This window comes from Myotis daubentonii, chromosome 3 (genome assembly GCF_963259705.1).
Source record: "Myotis daubentonii chromosome 3, mMyoDau2.1, whole genome shotgun sequence".
Taxonomy (NCBI): domain Eukaryota; kingdom Metazoa; phylum Chordata; class Mammalia; order Chiroptera; family Vespertilionidae; genus Myotis; species Myotis daubentonii.
The window spans coordinates 136,614,699-136,635,866 of record NC_081842.1 but is presented as its reverse complement, the minus strand read 5'-3'; the positions used below and the strand labels follow the sequence as shown (position 1 = coordinate 136,635,866).

Sequence of the window (21,168 nt, the reverse complement as noted above, 5' to 3'; positions counted from 1 at the left end):
GGAGTAGAGAAGCCCGGGTCCTGGGTGCTGGAGGGAAGCCAGGGCTGGCACCGGGGGTAGGAAGGCCTAGTCTTGCATGAATTTTCATGCATCAGGCCTCTAGTTACAATATATTTGAAGATAAGTAAAAATGGAAATCTTAGCCATGGGATCTGACTTCATGGAAACCAGAAAAAGCCAAAGAAGCAAGCCTTACACAAAGAACAGGTCTTCTGGGTTAAGGTGGCTCCAGTAATCACAACAGCTGGAGTTCATGGTTTGTTACTTTATTCCCCTTCTAAAGTGACTCAGCTGCAGTCACTAGTTTCTGGTTTTATTACTTCTCTTTTTTTCTCTTGACTTATTCTTTCCTTCCTATTTTAAATTCCTGAGAGACTTACCATGTTGGTCTTGCTAATTGTCATCATTCTTCATTGGCATAGCTTTTCATTATATGCTGTGGTGTGAATTGGTGACTTTCAATGTCAGGTGCTGACATGTATTGAATCAGCTGTAGGGGTGTGAGGGTAGTAATCTATACTAATAAAAGGGCAATATGCAAATTGGTCAGGATGCCCTCATGCAATGACCAAACAGCCGGCTGCATGGGGTGAGCAGGTCGGAAGGGGGGCAGTGAGGAGTGACCAGGCCGGCAGGGGGGGGACGGTTAGGGGCGATCAGGCTGGCAGGCAGAGGCGGTTAGGGGTGATCAGGCTAGCGGGGGGGGGGGGGGCAGTTAGGGGCGCTCAGGCAGGCAGGAAGGTGAGCAGTTAGGAGCCATCGGTCCTGGATTGCGAGAGGGATGTCTGACTGCCTGGTGAAAGAAATAAACTTACAAGTCCAGGAAGCGCAATCCCAGGGATTGGGCCTAAACGGCAGTCAACATCCTCCGAGGGGTCCTGGATTGGAGAGGGTGCAGGCTGGGCTGAGGGGACTCCCCCATCCCATGCACGAATTTCATGCAATGGGCCTCTAGGGATATATAAAACATCCTCCTAGCACAAAGGATGGTCTGGGCTCTACTTTCAGTAGAGAAGTGTGTAAGGCAGATTGGCAGGGACCATTATTGCCTGAAGCTTGGGAGAGGTCCAGGTCATGACTGATTTGGGAATTACCTCTTGGTAGTTGGAACTCTGGGAGTGTATGAAAAGAGTAAGTGAAGTGAGAAGAGCAGTGGGTCAAACATGGCACCCTGAGCAACACTAACATGAAAAGACTGGATGGATCCCAAGAAGGAATAGTTAAGAGGGACCTGGAAAGAGGAGTGTGGTGTCACAGAAGCTGAGCAGAGGAGTATCAGAAATGAAGTGCTCTTTGGTGTCAATTGCAACAGATAGGTTTAGTGAAATAGGCACAGAAAATTTTCCACTGAATTTGGAAATTAGATCATTGTGATCTCAGGGAGAACAGTTTGAATTGAGTGGTGGGGGAAAAAATCAAACAATAAACAGAAGGGACCAAGCAGAGAGAAAGTGAATATAGATTACTCTTGAGAAATATAGATGAGGAAAGAGGTTAGGGAATGCCTAGAGGAGGACTGAGGTTAAATCAGGTTTGTTTGTTTTTTAAATTAATTAATTAATTTTTATTTTATTATTTTTAAAAAATCTTTATTCAGATTATTACAGTTGTTCCTCTTTCCCCCCCATAGCTCCCCTCCAACTGGTTCCCACCCCACCCCCTGCCCTTATCCCCCCCCACTGTCCTTGTCCATAGGTGTATGATTTTTGTCCAGTCTCTTTTTGCACCCCCCTTGCCTCCCCAAGAATTCTCAGTCCACTCCCTTTCTATGCCCCTGATTCTATTGTATTGACCATTCTGTTTGTCAGATTTTTTATTCACTGGATTTTTAGATTCACTTGTTGATAGATACGTATTTGTTGTCACTTTGTTGTTCATAATTTTTATCTTTACCTTTTTCTTCTTCCTCTTCTTAGAGAATACTCTTCAGCATTTCATATAATACTGGTTTGGTGGTGATGAACTCCTTTAGCTTTTTCTTATCTGTGAAGCTCTTTATTTGACCTTCAATTCTGAATGATAGCTTTGCTGGGTAAAGTAATCTTGGTTGTAGGTTCTTGGTATTCATCACTTTGAATATTTCTTGCCACTCCCTTCTGGCCTGCATAGTTTCTGTTGAGAAATCAGCTGACTGTCGTATGGGTACTCCCTTGTAGGTAACTGAGTTTCTTTCTCTTGCTGCTTTTAAGATTCTCTCTTTGTCTTTTGCCCTTGGCATTTTAGTTATGATGTGTCTTGGTGTGGTCCTCTTTGGATTCCTTTTGTTTGGGGTTCTCTGCGCTTCCTGGACTTGTAAGTCTATTTCTTTGACCAGGTAGGGGAAGTTTTCTGTCATTATTTCTTCAAATAGGTTTTCAATATCTTGCTCTCTTTCTTCTTCTGGCACCCCTATAATTCGGATGTTGGTATGCTTGAAGTTGTCCCAGAGGCTCCTGGCACTATCTTCATATTTTTGTATTCTTTTTTCCTTTTGCTTTTCCAGTTGGGTGTTTTTTGCTACTTAGTATTTCAAATCTTTGACTTGATTCTTGGGATCCTCTAGTCTGCAGTTGGATCTCTGTATATTATTCTTTATTTCAATCACTGTATGCTTAATTTCTAATTGGTCCTTTTTCATATCCTTGAGGGTCTCACTAAATTTCTCGGAGGTTTCTAGAAGATTCTTGAGTAACCTTATAACCGTGGTTTTGAACTCTATATCCAGTAGTTTGCTTTCCTCCATTTCTTTCATTTGTGACCTGTTTCTTTGTCTCCACATTTTGGCTGCTTCCCTGTGTTGATAGAGTGGCTTTGTGTGCTAGGTGTCCAGAGGGCCCAGTGGCTCAGCCTCCCTAATTACCTGAGGTGGACACTCTTGGTGCACCCCTTTGTGGGCTGGGTGCACAGTCTTGTAGTTAAGCCTTGATTGCTGTTGGTATCACTGAGTGTAATTGACCTCCAGGCCAATTGGTTGTGAGGACCAGTTGTGTCTACAATGGGAGAACTTCTGTGCTGGACACACCCTTATGGGGCAGGACTTGCTTCAGTGGGGCTTTGGCACTCACTGAGTCTGCCCAGGTTTTTAGGTGGAGAAAGACCAGGCCATTCATATGCAAAAGCCTCTGCGTACAGCTTGGGTGGGGTTGTAAATTGGGTGGGGCGGCATCTCAGGGAATCACTGGGGTCGAGCAAAACGCAATGGCTGCCAGTCTGCTCTGCATTGGAGAGGTCCTGGGGTCTGTGTCCCGTGGCCCTGTGCAGGAACAATGGCCACTGCAAGCACCTCTGCGAAAAAGCCGCCCTCATGTTCCGTCCCAATGCCAGACAGTCCAGTTTCTCTCTATGAGTCTGGGCCCCCAAATTCGCACCTGGAACTGTAGTTCAGAGCAGTTGGGAGCTTGTTTCTCCCTCCTGACTGAAAAAGACCACAGCGTACCCAGCTGCCAGCCTCTTTCGCGTGAACCTCCATACCTCCACACTTCCACACCACTGCACCTCCTACCCGACTCAGTGTGCTTTTCCCTTTCCTTCTAGTTGTAGAATTTCCACTCAGCCAACCTTCTCATGGTTCTCGATGGTATTCGTTTTGTCTTTTAGTTGTAGTTTTAATGTGGTAGTGCATGGCAGCAAATTCAGGTTTTGTCTTTTAGATGTAGTTTTAATGTGGTAGTGCATGGCAGCAAATTCAGGTGTTAACCTATGCTGCCATCTTGGTTGTCTCTAGGTCTGTGGTTTTAAATAGGTCTGTGTTTTGTTTTTTAATGACTGGCTAATAGTGGAGTTACATTGTACCTGGCAATTAGCTTCTAATGTCAGCATGTAAGATGAAAATCCACATAATCCAAAATTATCCCTAAAATCCCCTTTAGAAAGTACTGTTAGAGACTACTATATCATTTCTAAGTAAGTTTCATTTTAGTTTGTCTGTGTAGATAAAACTGAAGAGACATAAGTTAGATGAGAGTAAGATGTCAGTCCAAGGTATGGCATCCCAATAAATGTATACAAAATTTAACACATTTTAACAAATAATTACTAACTGTACTTGTTTTTATTACATTAAAAACTTTTTTAAGAAGTTCATTATGCTCACCACCAACCTCAGTGCATTATTAACAGTGATTTATACCACAGGAGCATATACAGTGTGGGGCAAAAGTAGGTTTACAGGAGTTTTCGAATACATTAATGAATAATAATCCTATATAATAAAAGGGTAATATGCAAATTGACCCTAACAGCAGAAAGACTGGGAATGACTGGTCACTATGACACACACTGACCACCAGGGGACAGACGCTCAATGCAGTAGCTGCCCCCTGGTGGTCAGTGCACTCCTACAGGGGGAGCTGTGCTCAGCCACAACCCAGGCTGACAGCTGCCAGTACAGCGGTGGTGGTGGGAACTTCTCCCGCCTCCTCAGCAGTGCTAAGGATGTCTGACTGCAACTTAGGCCTGCTCCCCGCTGGTAAGTGGACATCCCCTGAGGGCTCCCGGGCTGCCAGAGGGATGTCTGACTGCCAGCTTAGGCCCAATCCCCTGGGGAGCTGGCCTAAGCCAGCAGGTGTTCATCCCCTGAGGGGTCCCAGACTGCGAGAGGGCACAGGCTGGGCTGAGGGAACTCCCCCCCCCCCCCAGTGCACAAATTTTTGTGCACTGGGCCTCTAGTACAAGAATAAACTCTGTTTTGCATACTCACTACTATAAACCTACTTTTGCCCTACCCTACATTTTATGAAAAGTGTATACATTTTTTGAGACTGTGTCCTTATAGATTGAGAAGGAAAGTAAAGAGAGAAACGATGAAAATACAACTTGGAAGGCTGTAAGCAAGGGCCTAAAGCAGTGGTTCTCAACCTTCTGGCCCTTTAAATACAGTTCCTCATGTTGTAACCTAACCATAAAATTATTTTCGTTGCTACTTCATAACTGTAATGTTGCTACTGTTATGAATCGTAATGTAAATTCTGATATACAGGATGGTCTTAGGCGACCCCTGTGAAAGGGCCATTCGACCGCCAAAGGGGTCACGACCCATAGGTTGAGTACCGCTGGCCTAGAGCGAGGAAAGTAGTTCAGGAGCACAGGATGGTTTGTCTTGAAGAGGAGTGCATGCTGTTCACTCTGATAATAGTGGAAGAGGTGAAGAATGTTATGGATACAGACCAATTTGTAATAGGAAAGTGGAGGATAAAACTCATGACCATATATCATGGTGGAGTCCCATTTAAGTCCTGTTTTATGATAAAAACTAGAGGCCTGGTGCAAAAAAATTTGTGCACTTGGGGTGGGGTCCCTCAGCCCGGCCTGTGCCCTCTGGCAGTCTGGGACCCCTCGGGGGATGACCACCTGCTGGTTTAGGCCCACTCCCCAGGGAATTGGGCGTAAGCTGGCAGTCAGACATCACTCTGGCAGCCCTCGGGGGATATCCACTTGCCAGCAGGGAGCAGACCTAAGCTGCAGTCGGACATCCTTAGTGCTGCTGAGGAGGCAGGAGAGGCTCCCACCACCACCTCTGTACTGGCAGCCGTCAGCGTGGCTTGTGGCTGAGCACAGCTCCCCCTGTGGGAGTGCACTGACCGCCAGGGGGCAGCTCTTGCATTAAGCGTCTGTCCCCTGGTTGTCAGTGTGTGTCATAGTGACCAGTCATTCCCAGTCGTTCTGCTGTTAGGGTCAGTTTGCAAATTACCCTTTTATTATATAGGATAGAGGCCTGGTGCATGGGTTGAGGCCAGCTGGTTTGTCCTGAAGGGTATCCTGGATCAGGGTGGGGGTCCCGCTGGAGTGCCTGGCCAGCCTGGGTGAGGTGCTGATGGGTGTTTGCAGGCTGGTCAAACCCCCTTCAGGGTGGGGGTCCCCACTGGGGTGCCTAGCCAGCCTGGGTGAGGGACTGATGGCTGTTTTTCAGGCTGGTCAAGCCCCCCCCAGTGGGGACCCTCACCCCATGGAGGTTTGGCCAGCCTGGGTGAGGGGTTGAGGGCCATTTTCAGGCTGGCTAAGCCCCCTGGCGACGGAAGCACCCAGCCTCCCCTTTTTTTTGTTTTTCTTTTTTATTCTGGGACTTATTTATCTACACTAATAAAAGACAAAGATGCTAATTGACCATACCTTCATTATGCCCAAGCTGCCCACCAGCCAATCAGAACGACTATATGCAAATTAACCCAACCAAGATGGCAGCCGCCAGTCACGGAGCTGGAGCAAGGAGGAGGCTTGGTTGCCCCGGCAATGGAGGAAGCAAAGCTTCCCGCCTGCTCTGGCCAGCTGTGGCCTCCACAAAAGGGAACAAAGTTTTAATTATAGAAGCTAAATAAATCCCAGATACCTGATTCCAGCCAGCCTCCACTGGGAGCTTGGATGGCTGGGGGCCGTGGCCAGCCTGCAAACAGCCATCAGCCCCTCACCCAGACTGGCCAGGCACCCCAGCAGGACCCCCAACCCTGAAGGGGGTGTGGCCAGCCTGAAAACGGCCCTCAGCTCCTCATCCAGGCTGGCCAGGCACCCCAGGGGGGACCCTCACCCTGAAGGGGCTGTGGCCAGCCTGCAAACGGCCATCAGCCCCTCACCCAGGCTGGCCACACCCTCATGGGGTAAGTGTCCCCGCTGAGGGGGTTTGGCCAGCCTGCAAACAGCCATCAGCCCCTCACCCAGGCTGGCCAGGCACCCCAGCGGGGACCTCCACCATGAAGGGGCTGTGGCCAGCATGCAAACAGCCATCAGCCACTCACCCAGGCTGGCCAGGCACCCCAGCGGGACCCCCACCCTGATCTGAGACACCCTTCAGGGCAAACCAGCCAGCCCCCACCCATGCTCCAGGCCTCTATCCTATATAATAATCCTATATAATAAAAGGGTAATATGCAACAGCAGAACAACTGGAAATGACTGGTCACTATGACACACACTGACCACCAGGGGGCAGACGCTCAATGTAGTAGCTGCCCCCTGGTGGTCAGGGAGCTCTGCTCAGCCACAAGCCAGGCTGATGGCTGCCAGTACAGCCGTGGTAGTGGGAGCCTCTCCCGCCTCCTCAGTAGCGCTAAGGATGTCCGACTACAGCTAGGCCTGGTCCCCGCTGACAAGTGGACATCTCCTGAGGGCTCCCGGGCTGCCAGAGGGATATCTCACTGCCAGCTTAGGCCCAATCTCCCGGGGAGTGGGCCTAAGCCAGCAGGTGGTCATTCCCCCAGGGGTCCCAGACTGCGAGAGGGCACAGGCCAGGCTGAGGGACCCTCCCAAGTGCACAAATTTTTGTGCACCGGGCCTCTAGTCTTCTATAATTGAAACTTTGTTGCCTTCAGTGGAGCTCAGAGCCAGCCGGGAACCTTGGCTTCCTCCATCACTGGAGCAACCAAGCCTCCTGCTCGCTTCAGCTCCGTGGCTGCTGGCCACCATCTTGGTTGGGTAAATTTGCATATAGTCGCTCTGATTGGCTGGTGGGCATGGCTTACAGCGTAGTGGGGTTACGGTCAATTTGCATGTTTGTTTTTTGTTAGATTCGATAGTCAAGGTAGTGTGCTCACCGAGTTTGAGTAGTGGGCTTAAAGTGAATGGTGAAAATGTGGGCTAGACACGGAGGGGAATGGGGAACAAACTCAAGATTTCTGAGTGTATTGTTGATAGCAGTGGGAGAGCCCAGCTGACTTTGTAAGAGTGGGTCTTTGCAAGATTGTTGGACTTTATTCAGCGGAGGCCAAATGCTCAGAGCAGGAGTTAGGGAAGGGAGATTATAGTATTGATCTAAGGCTGTGGTTTTGTTGGTGGGGTGTGATGAAAGGATAGGCATCTGAGGAAAATCAAGGCTATTTGGGAGCTTTTAAGTGATTACCATGTAAGCCCATCCTGGGGGAGGAAAAAGGAAGATAAAAACAAACCAAGAAAGGGTCCAGGGAATTGGAATTCCTTTGATGTTGGAAAGTATAGAAGTGAAGTCTTTAGAAACGGGAGAAGATAGGGTGGTGTGTCCTAGGGGAAATATAGGCATTTCTGCTGTAATGCCAAAAATGTGTTACTGGAAAAAACCCCATGTTTTCCACAAAATTGCACTCTAAAAGTAGCAGGGCTTATGGGAAAAAGAAGGCTGTGCAGACCACTTAAAACCTGTGGAACTTTGTAACCAGAGACTACAAAAATAATAGTCCTAATAAAATATAAGCCCAGTTAAATTTCCACTGGCATTTGTGCCCAATATTACACTGGCTGCTGATCCTTCACATCCTTAAGCCTCAGGGTTTGGGCTTCCTTCTTAGAGATGTGAGCACTTGACAGCTCTAATCAAAAATAAAAATCTGATTCGGGATTTAGTATTTTTAACTTTTTTTTTTAAACAGAGGAAATACCTACCTTTAGCGATTAGAATGGCTAAAATCCAAAGAAAACCTGGCAATGCTAATTGTTGGGGAGGATGCAGAGCAACAGGAACTCTCAGACATTGTTGGTGGGAATGCAAAGTGATACCACCACTTTGGAAGATGGTTTGGCAGTTTCTAACAAAGCTAAACATAGTTTTACCATATGATCCATCAATTCAGCTCCTTGCTATTTACTCAACTGATTTGAAAACTTATGCCCACACAAATACCTGCACATGAATGTTCATAGCAGGCTTTCTCATAATTGCCCCAAATAAGCAACAAAGATGCTTTTCCGTAGGTGAATGGATAAACTGTGGTATATCCATACAATAAAATATTATTCAGTGATAAAAAGAAATGAGCTACCCATCCATGCAAAGACACAGTGGATCTTAAGTGCATATTGCTGACTGAAAGAAGCCGGACTGAAAAGATTACATACTGTGATTTCAATTATATGACCTGGAAAAGACAAAACCATAGATGTAGTAAGAAGATGACTGGTTGATAGGGGCTTTGAAGGAAGAAAGAGAGGGTGGGAATAGCAAAGTACAGGGGATTTTTTTAGGTCAGTTAAAGTATTCTGTATGATATGTAATTGTGGATACCTGACACTGTATTTATTTATCAAACCCATAGAATTTTACAGCATGAAAAATGAACCTTAATGGATGCAAATTAAAAAATCATTTAGAAGAAGGGGGCAAATCCCAGGATAGAATGCAGAATGTGATCACATAATCTTTTACAAACGTATGAAACAGCCTGGAGAAAGGGAAGAGAAAGGTACTGAGCTAAATAACTTTGGAAATCAGTCTGTAAAACTAAAGGTAGAAGAAAGTAGGTGAGCCCTAGCTGGTTTGGCTCAGTGGAAAGAGCATTGGCCTACAGACTAAAGGGTCCCAGGTTCGATTCCAGTCAAGGGCACATGCCCGGGTTGCAGGCACGATCCCCAGCAGGGGACATGCAGAAGGCAGCCGATCAATGATTCATTCTCATCATTGATGTTTCTCTCTCTCCTCCTCGTCCCCTCTCTCTTACTCTCTAAAATCAATAAAAATATATTAAAAAAAAAATAAACTAGGTGAGTACTGAACTCTTGATAAAGTCATATTCCGTGGGGATATGAGTTAACAATTCTGTTTCTGCTACATACTAGAATTGAATAAGTAAATCAATGGATGGCAGATGATAGGAGCTAGGTTTCTTACCAATGGAGTGGGATTTTATGGATAAAAAGCAGAGGTTAGAGCAGCCGTGGGCAAACTACAGCCCGCGGGCTGAATCCGGCCCGTTCGGCTGTTCTATCCGGCCCACGGAGCCAAAAGAGCGGAGGGTTCTCTTGCTCTCCCCTCCGCTCCTTTACCAGCAGCAGTGGTAACATGGCAACGTCGGGGAAACACGGCCGCAGCTCCTCCTTCTGAGTCCAGTTTAAGAACCCATTGTGGCCCTCGAGTCAAAAAGTTTGCTCACCCCTGGCTTAGAGTGATCCATGTGTGGTGATTAGAGTTGGAGAAATCACCATGAACTTGTGTTTAGTTGAATATTGACACAAATGATAACATGGAAATACAGATATGTGTATATGCAGGGGTTTAGTATAAACCACATATTTCCTTGCTCTTGTCAACGAGGACACCTGAAAGTAATAATCTACACTAACAAAAGACAAACATGCAAATTGACCATACCTTCGCTGTGCCTTAAGCCACACCCACCAGCCAATCAGAGCGACTATATGCAAATTAACCCAACCAAGATGGCAGCCGACAGCCACGGAGCTGGAGCGAGCAGGAGGCTCGGTTGCTCCAGTGATGGAGGAAGCCAAGCTTCCTGCTTGCCACGGCCGGCTCTGAACTCCACTGAAGGCAACAAAGTTTCAATTATAGAAGATAAATAAACCCCAAATACCTGCTCTCAGCTGGCCGTGGCCATGGAGCTGGAGCGAGCAGGAGGCTTGGGTTGCCCCTGGCGATGGAGGAAGCCAAGCTTCCCACCCACCCTGGCCAGCTCTGAGCTCCCCTCAAGGCTACAAAGTTTCAATTATAGAAGGTAAATAAATTCCAGAATAAAAAGAAAAAGAAAAAAAGGAGAGGCTGGGAGCTTCCATCGCTGGGGGGCTTGGCCAGCCTGAAAACGTCCTCAGCCCCTCACCCAGACTGGCCAGGCACCCCAGTGAGGACCCCCCCACTCTAAAGAGGGTGTGGCCAGCCTGCAAACAGCTATCAGCCCCTCACCCAGGCTGGCGAAACCTCCATGGGGTGTGGGTCCTTACTTGGGGCGGGGGGGGCTTGACCAGCCTGCAAACAGCCATTAGCCCCTCACCCAGGCTGGCCAGGCACCCCAGTGGGGACCCCCACCCTGAAGGGGGTGTGACCAGCCTGCAAACACCCATCAGCCCCTCACCCAGGCTGGCCAGGCACCCCAGCGGGACCCCCACCCTGATCCGTGACACCCTTCAGGGCAAACCAGCTGGCCCCCACCTGTGCACCAGGCCTCTATCCTATATAATAAAAGGGTAATTTGCAAACTGACCCTAACAGCAGAAAGACTGGGAATGCCTGGTCACTATGACACACACTGACCACCAGTGGGCAGATGCTCAATGCAGGAGCTGCCCTCTGGTGGTCAGTGTGCTCCCACATGGGGGAGCTCTGCTCAGCCACAAGCCAGGCTGATGGCTGCCAGCACAGCGGTGGTGGCGGGAACCTCTCCCGCCTCCTCAGCAGCACTAAGGATGTCCGACTGCAGCTTAGGTCTGCTCCCCGCTGGTAAGTGAACATCCCCTGAGGGCTCCCGGGCTGCCAGAGGGATGTCTGACTGCCAGCTGGGGCCTGATTCCCCAGGGAGCGGGCCTAAGCCAGCAGGTGGACATCCTCCAAGGTGTCCCAGACTGCAAGAGGGCATAGGCCAGGCTGAAGGAGCCCCCGAGTGCACAAATTTTTATGCACTGGGCCCCGCTTCTAGTCCTATATAATAAAAGCCTAATATGCTAAGTGTCTGACCGTTCGAACAGTCTCTATGATGCACACTGATCTTGAGGGGGCAGTTGCTCCAACCGGTAGGTTAGCTTGCTGCTGGGTTCCAGCCAATCGGGACTGGGCAAGACAGGCCTAACACGCCCTAGAGCCCTCCTGCGGTCCCTCCCCAGCCTCTAAAATGTTTCTTCTAATTGTTTTCCTTTCAGTGTGCACGAATCTGTGCACTGGGCCTCTAGTACTTCCATAACAACTAGCATACTAATACCTAGAGCTGGCTTCTAATGCTATTTGCCAGGGCTCCTTGGAGAAATCCCTCATTCTAGGAGGGGGGCAGGAACTATACTAGCATCTTGTGGTGCTAGAAAGCAACAAACAAATAAGGACACATCATGGAAGTGTGTCTGAGTGTCAGAGGAGCCAACTGAAAAACACTCCCAATAGCCTAAGGGGGAACAGTTTGAGCAACAAAATAAAGTAGTATTGAATTATAACCCAAAGCATAAAATAAACATGCATGAGATGTTTGAGTCCATACAGACATAACCAAAGAGGAAATATCTTAGCACTTTTTGATCTGCACTGCACTTGCATTTTCCCCAGATGGCTTCATATAGTGGCAAGTGTAAGTAGTTCCTGAAGTCACTAAGTTTTGGGCATTATAGGAATGCACTTCTGTAGGAATCCCAGTCTTCATTGACTTAGGGCCTTTTGTACATGCTAAACTTTTCTCTTTCATTCATTAATGTACTGGGGAAAGCTGTGTTATGAACTAGATGACTTTTCCTTATGCTGACATCATTCCCACATTTATCAAGTGCATATCAGCTAATTGTATTCAAGAAATGTGTTTTGTAGCAGAACAGACTTTATGAGAATTTAATATTTCGGAGTTGGAATCGTTTGAGGAGATCATTGTGGCTCCAGGAGGAAAGATTGAAGTTAGGGTGGATGTCAGTAGGAATTAAAATGCAAAAAGTGTTCAGGAATTAAAATTCAAAAATGTGAAATAATCTCAAATAGCTGTTAAGAGTTTTAATGTATGGGAAAGGTATGTGTTACTATGAGGGACATGTAAAAAGGAAATTAGACCAAGTCAGAGAGGGTAGAGAAGGAGTAATTGAGGAAGTACAGCTTGATCTAAGATCTGAAGGAAGAATAGGACCTACCCAGGCTGAGAAGGAAGGGCAAGCTTACCAGTTAGAGGGAATTGCTTGGGGCAAAGACTGGCCTGGTGAATGTAGCTGGAGCAGAAAGGAGATAGAAAATGCTGGGGGAGGGGGAGCTCAAACAAGGCTTTCTGGAAGTTTATCTTTTTCCTAGGTTTAATAGGAGGCTTTTAAGAAAGAATTTTAATTGTATTGAGGGATAGTGGTACAAGGAAGGCAAATTTATATTTTCAGAAAGACACTTAGTAGCATGTTGGAGAATGGAGGGGGATGGGATGGACTATTCAGACCCTTTCCATTTCAACAAAACTAGTCAACAGATTTAATAGAAAGAACTAACTTTTTCAAGCCTTAGAGTTTTGAAGCAGTAAATGTATTTTCTTCTTGAACCATATGGAAAATGCTCAGTAGTGAAGCCTTGTGTTTTTAAAAGTTTACATTTTGGTAGTGTAAGGTTGTATTTTGGTCACCACAGAATTTTAGGTAATAAAATTCCTGCTTGTGAACATTATTAGAAGTAGGCCCTTCAGTCTGTTAATAGTAGTCTCACCTAAGAAATAGCATGAATCTTTTAAAAAAATTGAACTTAGCCCTAGCCAGTTTTGCTCAGTGGTTACAGCGTCGGCCTGAGGACCTGAGGGTCACAGGTTCGATTTTGGTCAAGGGCACATGCCCAGGTTGTGGGCTTGATCCCCAGTGTGGGGCATGCAGGAGACAGCCAGTCAATGATTTTCTCTGATCATTGATGTTTCTGTCTCTCTCTCCTTGTCCCTTCCTCTCTGAAATCAATAAAATATATTTAAAAAAATTGAATTTATTGGGGTGACATCCTATCTAATAAAGAGGGAATATGCTAATTGACGCTCACGCTATCGGAAAGGATGGTGGTGCCCACAGCCAGTAAGGAGGGAATATGCTAATTGACTGCCCCACCCTCAAAGATGGTGGCGCCCACAGCTAATAAGGAGGGAATATGCTAATTGCTGCCCCACCCTCAAAGATGGTGGCGCCCACAGCCAATAAGGAGGGACTATGCTAATTGGCTGCCCTGCCCTCAAAGATGGCAGCACCCACAGTCATAAGATGGCCGGAAGGGGAGGGCAGTTGTGGGTGATCAGTCCAGCAGGGGAGGGCAGTTAGGGGCTACCAGGCCAGCAGGGGAGGGCAGTTGGGGGGACCAGGCCTGCAGGGGAGGGCAGTTAGGGGCAACCAGTCTGGCAGGGGAGGGTAGTTAGGGGTGACCGGGCTGGCAGGGGAGGGCAATTGGGCCGGCAGGGGAGCAGTTAGGTATCAGTCAGGCTGGCAGGGGGGTGGTTAGGGGGTGAACAGGCTGGCAGGGGAGTGGTTAGGAGCAATCAGGCAGGCAGGCAGGCGAGTGGTTGGGATCCAGCAGTCCTGGATTGTGAGAGGGATGTCTGACTGCTGGTTTAGGGCCTGATCCCACAGGGGATCCAGATTGGAAAGGGTGCAGGCTGGGCTGAGGACCCCCTCCCCCCCAGTTTATTTTATTAACCGGGCCTCTAGTTAGTTAATAAAATTACATAGATTCAGGTGTACAATTCTACAATACATCAATTATTATATTGTGTGTTCAACATCCCAAGTCAAGTCTCCTTCCCTCACCATTTATCCTCCTTTTACCTTCTTCTGCCTGCCCCCACCTTTTTTCCCTCTGCTGATCACCATGCTATTGTCTAAGAGGTGGTGGTTTTTGTTGTTGTTGGTTTTGCCTAATCCTTCACCTTTTCGCCCAGCCTCACAACATGAATCTTTTAATCTTACATCTAAACTTTTTCCTAAATATTTAAACAATTATAGAATTTTTCTACAATGTCTTAGTAGAGCATAATGAAGATTTATGATAGTGTAGTTTTTTACAGTTATTTTTGCATAATGGAAAAATGTAGGGGATTTTAATTCATAATGGATTTAACATGATTCTACTAATTTGGGACAAGGTGATATAATTTCTAAGAATTTTTCCGTTTAAAAAAATGAGGTTAAATAATACCTATTTCACAGATGTTGGATGAGAGAAAGCTATAGAAAAGCACATAATGCTTTGAGAGATTGTTTACCCTAAATATTTTCTATCTCTTTTCCCAAAGAAGTAGCAAGGATAGGAGATGGGAATACATGTGAGGTGATCCCAGAATGCTCATTGTAACTAAATCCTTCCTATGGGTTCAGAGCTGCACTGGATCAGACTTCTTGAATTTAAATCCCAGCACAAATCCTGGTTTAGAATTCTCACACAGCAGTATAACCTTGAGCAGTCCTTTATTTTCCCTTAGTTTCCTCATCCTATATAATAAAAGGCTAATATGCAAATAGACTGAACGGCAGAACGACCGGTTGCTATGATGCTCACTGACCACGTCTGCCCCCTGGTGGTCAGTGTGCTCCCACAGGGGGACCACTGATCAGCCAGAAGCCAGGCTCATGGCTGGCGAGCGCAGTGGCAGTGGTGGGAGCCTCTCCTGCCTCCGCAGCAGTTGGACATCCCCTGAGAGCTCCTGGACTGCGAGAGAGTGTAGGCCGGGCTGAGGGATCCCCTGAGTGCATGAATTTTGTGCACTGGGCCTCTAGTTTTTGATATAAAAATAAATAGTATCTACTTCATAAGTTGTTTTGAATGCTAAATAAGTTAATGCTCTTAGAACCAGTGCCTTTCACATAGTATTAAATGTATGTGAACATGGGCTAATTTGCATGACAGGTGTAAATAATAAATTACTACTTATTATTACCAAGTATGCCTTGAGATTATCTTATCTCTGAAAGTTTCAATCATTTCTCTTCCAAAAAAAACTAAAACAAATATAAAAGCTAGTTGATTTAGGACTCCAAAGTTAATTAGGGTTTACTTTGGATTTATTTTAACTGTCTAATTTTTTTTAATGTATTTAATTTATATGACCTTTTCTCCTGGCAAGTCAATTATTTTTAACATATTTTTACTGAAAAGATGTTTTGCTAAAACCATAACTTACTACTGCAGATTTGTGCTGTTTGTGTTTTCCTGCTTAGCTCAGTGTAAATCTATTACCTGCATATGTTAAAGCAGTTTTAGTCTGTATGTTGCTGCTTCCACTTTATGTTCTTAGCCAAGCTTATCACCTGCCAGCGGTCATCTATTTCTCTTCATAACACAACACCATATATACTTAAGACATCTATGGACACAAGTTTTTATGGTAATAGAAAGGAGCTGTGGAGTTCAACACTTTCTTTCAGGCCATGTAAACATTGGCTGATTTGCATTACAACTGTAAACTTAACTGTTTAATGATAGGATGTACATTGGTTATTTGATGAAGTGCATGGTAAGGGAAGATATGACCTCATTGGTTTGTGATGGTTATTATATGGCTAAGCTATAATTTGTGAGTTAAGTTTTTTAGTGTTAAAACAATCATGGTAAATATGAGGTGGGGAATTCTGCTCCCCATGAAGGTATTGTTATAGTGTGACTGAAAGGTTAGCCAAGCTGGCGTTGCTCAGTGGTTGAGCCTGAACCTATGAACCAGGAGGTCACGGTTCAATTCCCGGTCATGGCACATGTCTGGCTTGCAGGGACATCCCCAGTAGGGGGCATGCAGGAGGCAGCCGATCAGTGATTCTCTCTCATCATTGATGTTTCTCTCTCTCCCTCTCCCTTCCTCTCTGAAATCAATGAAAATATATTTTAAAAAGAGATTAATGACATAGTTTGTATTGTGTGGAACATATCTAACTAGAACACCTGAATAATGATTTTAGAGTATTGTTTCTCATACAGCCTTTTTGGGGATTGTGGAGACTGGTCTCACTCACTCTCTTTGAGTACTTTTTGGCCAGCTATTTCAGCTTCTGTCTTTATTCATATTCTGTGGTTTTATGGGCTTATTTTGCACATGCGAGTTTTCAAGGTTAATTGTGTCTTTGGCAAGGGACAAGGGAGGTGATTATGAGTGAAGGACAGACACCCTCTGGGATCAAAATTGAGGGATAGCTAATTTAAGATGTTTAAAGCTATTATCTAACAGATTTTCTAAGGATGTCAGCAATGGTATGGGATTATATTTCTTTCTTTTTTTTTAAAGAAAGAAAATACAACTAGGGATTAGATATTTCTCATGCTGTAATTGACCAAAGAAATTTATAGGTCAGCGTTTATATAGAATAAATGATATGTCACAGAACAAAATTATAAATTCTTTAAGAATGCTCTTTTGCCAATTCAATCTAATTGTATAAAATTTCACTTAAAAATATACTCTGTGATACAGATGCTTCTTTTTTAAAAAGCAGGCCATTTTGCAAAATAGTATTGTTTAGAAATTTTATAAATGATACGCAAATTTAGATGAATAAAATTAAGATCATATTCTCATGTTCTTCAAATGCAGCTTTTTTTTTCTTCTCTTAAAAATACAATCTACTCAAATACTTGAATTTTCCTAAAGGACTGCTAGGTTCAGTGTGTTTAGATTCTGAAATTTTATTAAAACTACTGTGTGAAGAGTTCCATGGCTAGCTTGGGCTAATTTGCATATTGGATTAATTGTGATGACCATTAAGTCTTTAATTATTTGTACTCATGGATGCAAAAATATATATATATTACTCTATAAACCATATTTGTTCTTGAATTATTTGTTAAGATTCTCATTTGGATATCATTTGATTTTTTTCCCTTTCTGTTTTGTATGCAGGTCATGGCAAAACCCCAAAAGATGCAGCATCAGTTCGTGCCACACATCCAATACCAGCAGCCTGTGGGATTTATTATTTTGAAGTAAAAATTGTCAGTAAGGGAAGAGATGGGTAAGTAAATTGTGGTGGGAAAAATGGTTTGCTATTCTTGGGTAATTATTTTTGTTTCAATTCAGAATGTTTATATTAACCAAGTTTCTCTGGTAGGTTTGTCTTTAAAATGAAGAATTGGAATTAAATAATAGAGATAGTGAGTCATTTTCCCATGCCTTTTCTTACCCTGTATCTTTCTGAGTTGAGAGACCCAAGTTGAAATAGGCATGATTGTAATAATTTCTAACTCGACTGCTGCATATTTAGTAAGCCAGTTCCTTTTGAACTCAAATTATATCCTTAACCCCATCATGCTGGTGTTGTGCAGGATGATTCCCAGGGTTCTCCTTTCCTTTTACACTACATAGTCTACCTTTGCCATGATCTCGACTTCATATTTTCATGACTGCAAATACCTTGATGAATTTCAAATCTAAACTACAGCTCAGGCTGTTCCACTGAGCTCTGGACCAATATCTAACCAGATGTTAGCATTTGAATACCTCACAGGCACTTAAATATAGCTTGTCTGAAATCTTTTTTTCAATGCTAGCTTGGTTAGTTGGTTAGTTGCTAGAAAGTCAAGGAACTTCCTGGTTTTACTTTCTTTGTCCATCTCTAAAGCCTCTACCTTAGTAAGGTCTTGGTAATTTATCCCTTAAATTCCTGAGGTGGTTGGTTCATTGGTTTCCTAGTTGCTTCCTGTTTTATTCTTTTTCTTTTTTTAAAAATCCTCACCCGAGGATATTTTTCCATCCATTTTTAGACAGAGAGAAATATCAGTGTGAGAGAAACATATCGATTGGTTGCCTCCTGCAGGTGCCCCGATCAGAGCCTGGGCTGAGGAGGAGCGTGCAATTGAGGTACGTGCCCTTGTCCGTAATTGAACCTGGGACCTTTTGATCCGCAGGCTCATGCTCTATCCACTGAACCAAACTGGCTAGGGCTCCCTGTTTTCTTATTTCATTCTATAATTGTTAGTGTTCTTTTTAATACAGAAATGAATTGTGACTTCCCCTTCTTGAGATCATTTAGTACACCTGTTGCTTTGAGGATAAAATCTAAAACTTTGTTACCAAGCAAGGGCTCACTCCCTGACACAGGTAGAAGCCAATACTATGGCACCAGATTTTAAGAAAAGAAAAAAGCTTTATTGAGAGGTGAATTGGTAAGGAGACAGGAGGCAGAGTTCAAATCTGTCTCCCTCATCCAGGCTTCCGGGTGAGATTTAAGCGGTTAAAGGGAACTGGCTGGTATGCACAAGTGCTAAAGGCAGGTTTCTGTAGAAGGGCTTTGGAACTTGGGTCATTCATGATGAGATATGGTAGGGGCTTCAGGCAACGGATTTTCTGGACAGTGGAGACTTTACTTCTGAAAGCCTTTAGGCTTTGCTTTTGGTGAAGGTTAGGTGGACGACCTCTGGGTGTGATTGGAAGTCAAAATTCCTATACTTGTGCTTCCCAAGAATGACTTGTGGTTTTGTTTTGTTGTCTCTGAAAAACAACTCAGTATCTTGTTAGAAACAGGATAGGGCCAGTTTGAGCTAGTTCTATCATTAAAACTTCTTAGGGTCCTTCATGAAGATGAACTCCTTTCTAATTTTTCAGGCTTATCTCTTTGTTGCCAGGTTTTCTTTCTTTTTTTTTCTCCAATTGTAAAATTAGCTATATTTTACATATAGTAAAGTTTATAATTATTATTTTTATTGTGTAGTTCTGTGAGTTTTGACAGATGTGTATGGTCATTTCACTACTGCCATAATCAATATGTAGAATAGTTTTATTACTGCCCACCCCTCTAATGCTCCTCCATTCCCCTTTATAGACAGTTCTGCCCTGTCTCCAGTCCCTGGCAACTGCTGATTGGTTTTCTGTTTCTGTAGTTTGCTGTTTCTGGAATGGTTTAAAAATGGTATCATACGGTTCTTGGTTTATCTTTCTATCATTTCCTTTTGAAAATATAAATAAATATTGCCACAGAAAACTCTGAACATGTATCACAGATAACTGGTGACACTAGTTGCTTTTCTAGATAGAGGAAGTGGTTAGCTTCTGAACATAGTGAAAGGAAACTTTAAACCAGGGGTCCTCAAACTACAGCCCGCGGGCCACATGCAAATACGAATATTGTATTTGTTCCTGTTTTGTTTTTTTACTTCAAAATAAGGTATGTGCAGTGTGCATAGAATTTGTTCGTAGTTTTTTTTTAAACTATAGTCCGGCCCTCCAACAGTCTGAGGGACAGTGAACTGGCCCCCTGTTTAAAAAGTTTGAGGACCCCTGCTTTAAACATTTTTGTCAGTTTTGAATTTTGTGTGTGTTTTTTTTATAATGTAGTTTATTTTCTTTGCTATTTTAGAGATTAGTATATTTTTACATTTAGAAAGTTACTTTTATACTAATACCTGCAGGCCCCTCCTTTTAAGATATTCTCTTTTTGTGAGCAGTAATGGAATTAGTAATAACCTCTTCACATTCCCTTCCCTCTTCCCTGGTATCTATGTTTTTGGCATTTAAAAATTTATTGTTGATTTACATGCAGTAAAATTCACTTTTTTGGGGGTGGCGTGTAGAGTTCTATGCGTTTAGAGAAATAAAATGCAATTATGTAATAACTACCACAGTCAAGATGTGGAACAGTTCCCTCACCTCCCAAAATCCCCTTTTGTTGCCCTTTTATAATCAAATCCTCCAGCCACCCCTAACTCCTGGAAACCACTTATTTGTTTTCTATTTCTATAGTTTTTCCTTTTGAAACCAGAATGTCATATAAATGGAAATGTCACATAAATGTAACCTTTTGAGTATGATGTTTTTTCACTTAATTTGATGCATGTGAGATTCATTTTAGGTAGTCCAGTCTATCAATATTTCATTCTTTTTTTGGTAAAGTCTCCCCATCTCCATTTTGTTAATTGTATTAGTTTATCTATCTGTTGTAAAAGAACATCTGAAATCTCATCATTTAATGTTAGTTCTAAATTCAATATGTTCAACATCACCACCAGATCTTGTCCCAAAACTTCTCTTGTGTATTTTGGTTGTGTGAAGCTCACTTTTTACCAGAGAGCTCAGGAAGAGCTCATGGGAGACAATATTATTTCAGCCCTTTTTGGTTCATAACTTGTTTGTGACCATTGCATCCATTATATTTGAAAGATTGATTGGGTATAAAATCCATGCCTTACATTTTCTCGTGAGCTCCATGGACTTGGATATGAAGTATTATTGTCAAAGTCTTATGCTTTTCCCCTTACATGAAACTGGGTATTGTGCTTAAATGCCGGAAAAATTTTTCCTTTTTAAAAAAGTACCAATACTTGAGTTATGTCTTGTCATTAACCTTCATGTATGGCCTTAAATAATAGGGCTAAGTTTTTTATTTCAGAAAATTTTTCTTTTATGAGTTTTCAGTATTTGTCCTGTTTCAATACATAGGTTTCTTTTGGGGCAGGAACAGGGGTGGGAGGGTGGTCTCCAATTATGAGTGTGTTAGATCTTCGTTGCCTAACTTCTATATCATTTGTTCACAAAATCTTTTTCTTCTTTATTTGTTTATTTTAAAATTTTCCTCCATTCTGTTCTTTCTTGTGGGGTTTGTTCCACTCTTGTGTTGCATTTAGTTTGTCTTTATTTCTGATATAACTTTTCTTTTTTTTCTTTTAATTCTTTCATGATGCAAATAAAAACACTATTTTCCCACGTATTTAAATTAAAAATTGGAGACTTGCTATGAAAAAGGCTTAAAGATCTAGTGTATATTTTAAGTTATAACACTTGTGAAGAAAAATATTGCTGAAAATCAAACAGTAAAATACATCTCAATCTTAATAGTTTTATAGGTATTTGTCACTAAGTATGATGGAAAGCACCTGTAAAATTTATAGTTGAAATTGGA

The 21,168-nt window shown here is 43.6% G+C and overlaps 1 protein-coding gene across 3 annotated transcripts in view; it reads left to right on the top strand.

Annotated features, from left to right (window-relative positions):
* RANBP9 (RAN binding protein 9) overlaps positions 1–21,168 on the top strand; it is a 104,322-nt gene that overhangs the window by 6,423 nt on the left and 76,731 nt on the right. For all 3 annotated transcript variants that reach the window (XM_059688663.1, XM_059688665.1, XM_059688664.1), the window contains exon 2: positions 17,178–17,289. In XM_059688663.1, coding sequence (XP_059544646.1) covers positions 17,178–17,289 — 112 coding nt within the window. The remainder of the gene's footprint in view (positions 1–17,177; positions 17,290–21,168) is intronic.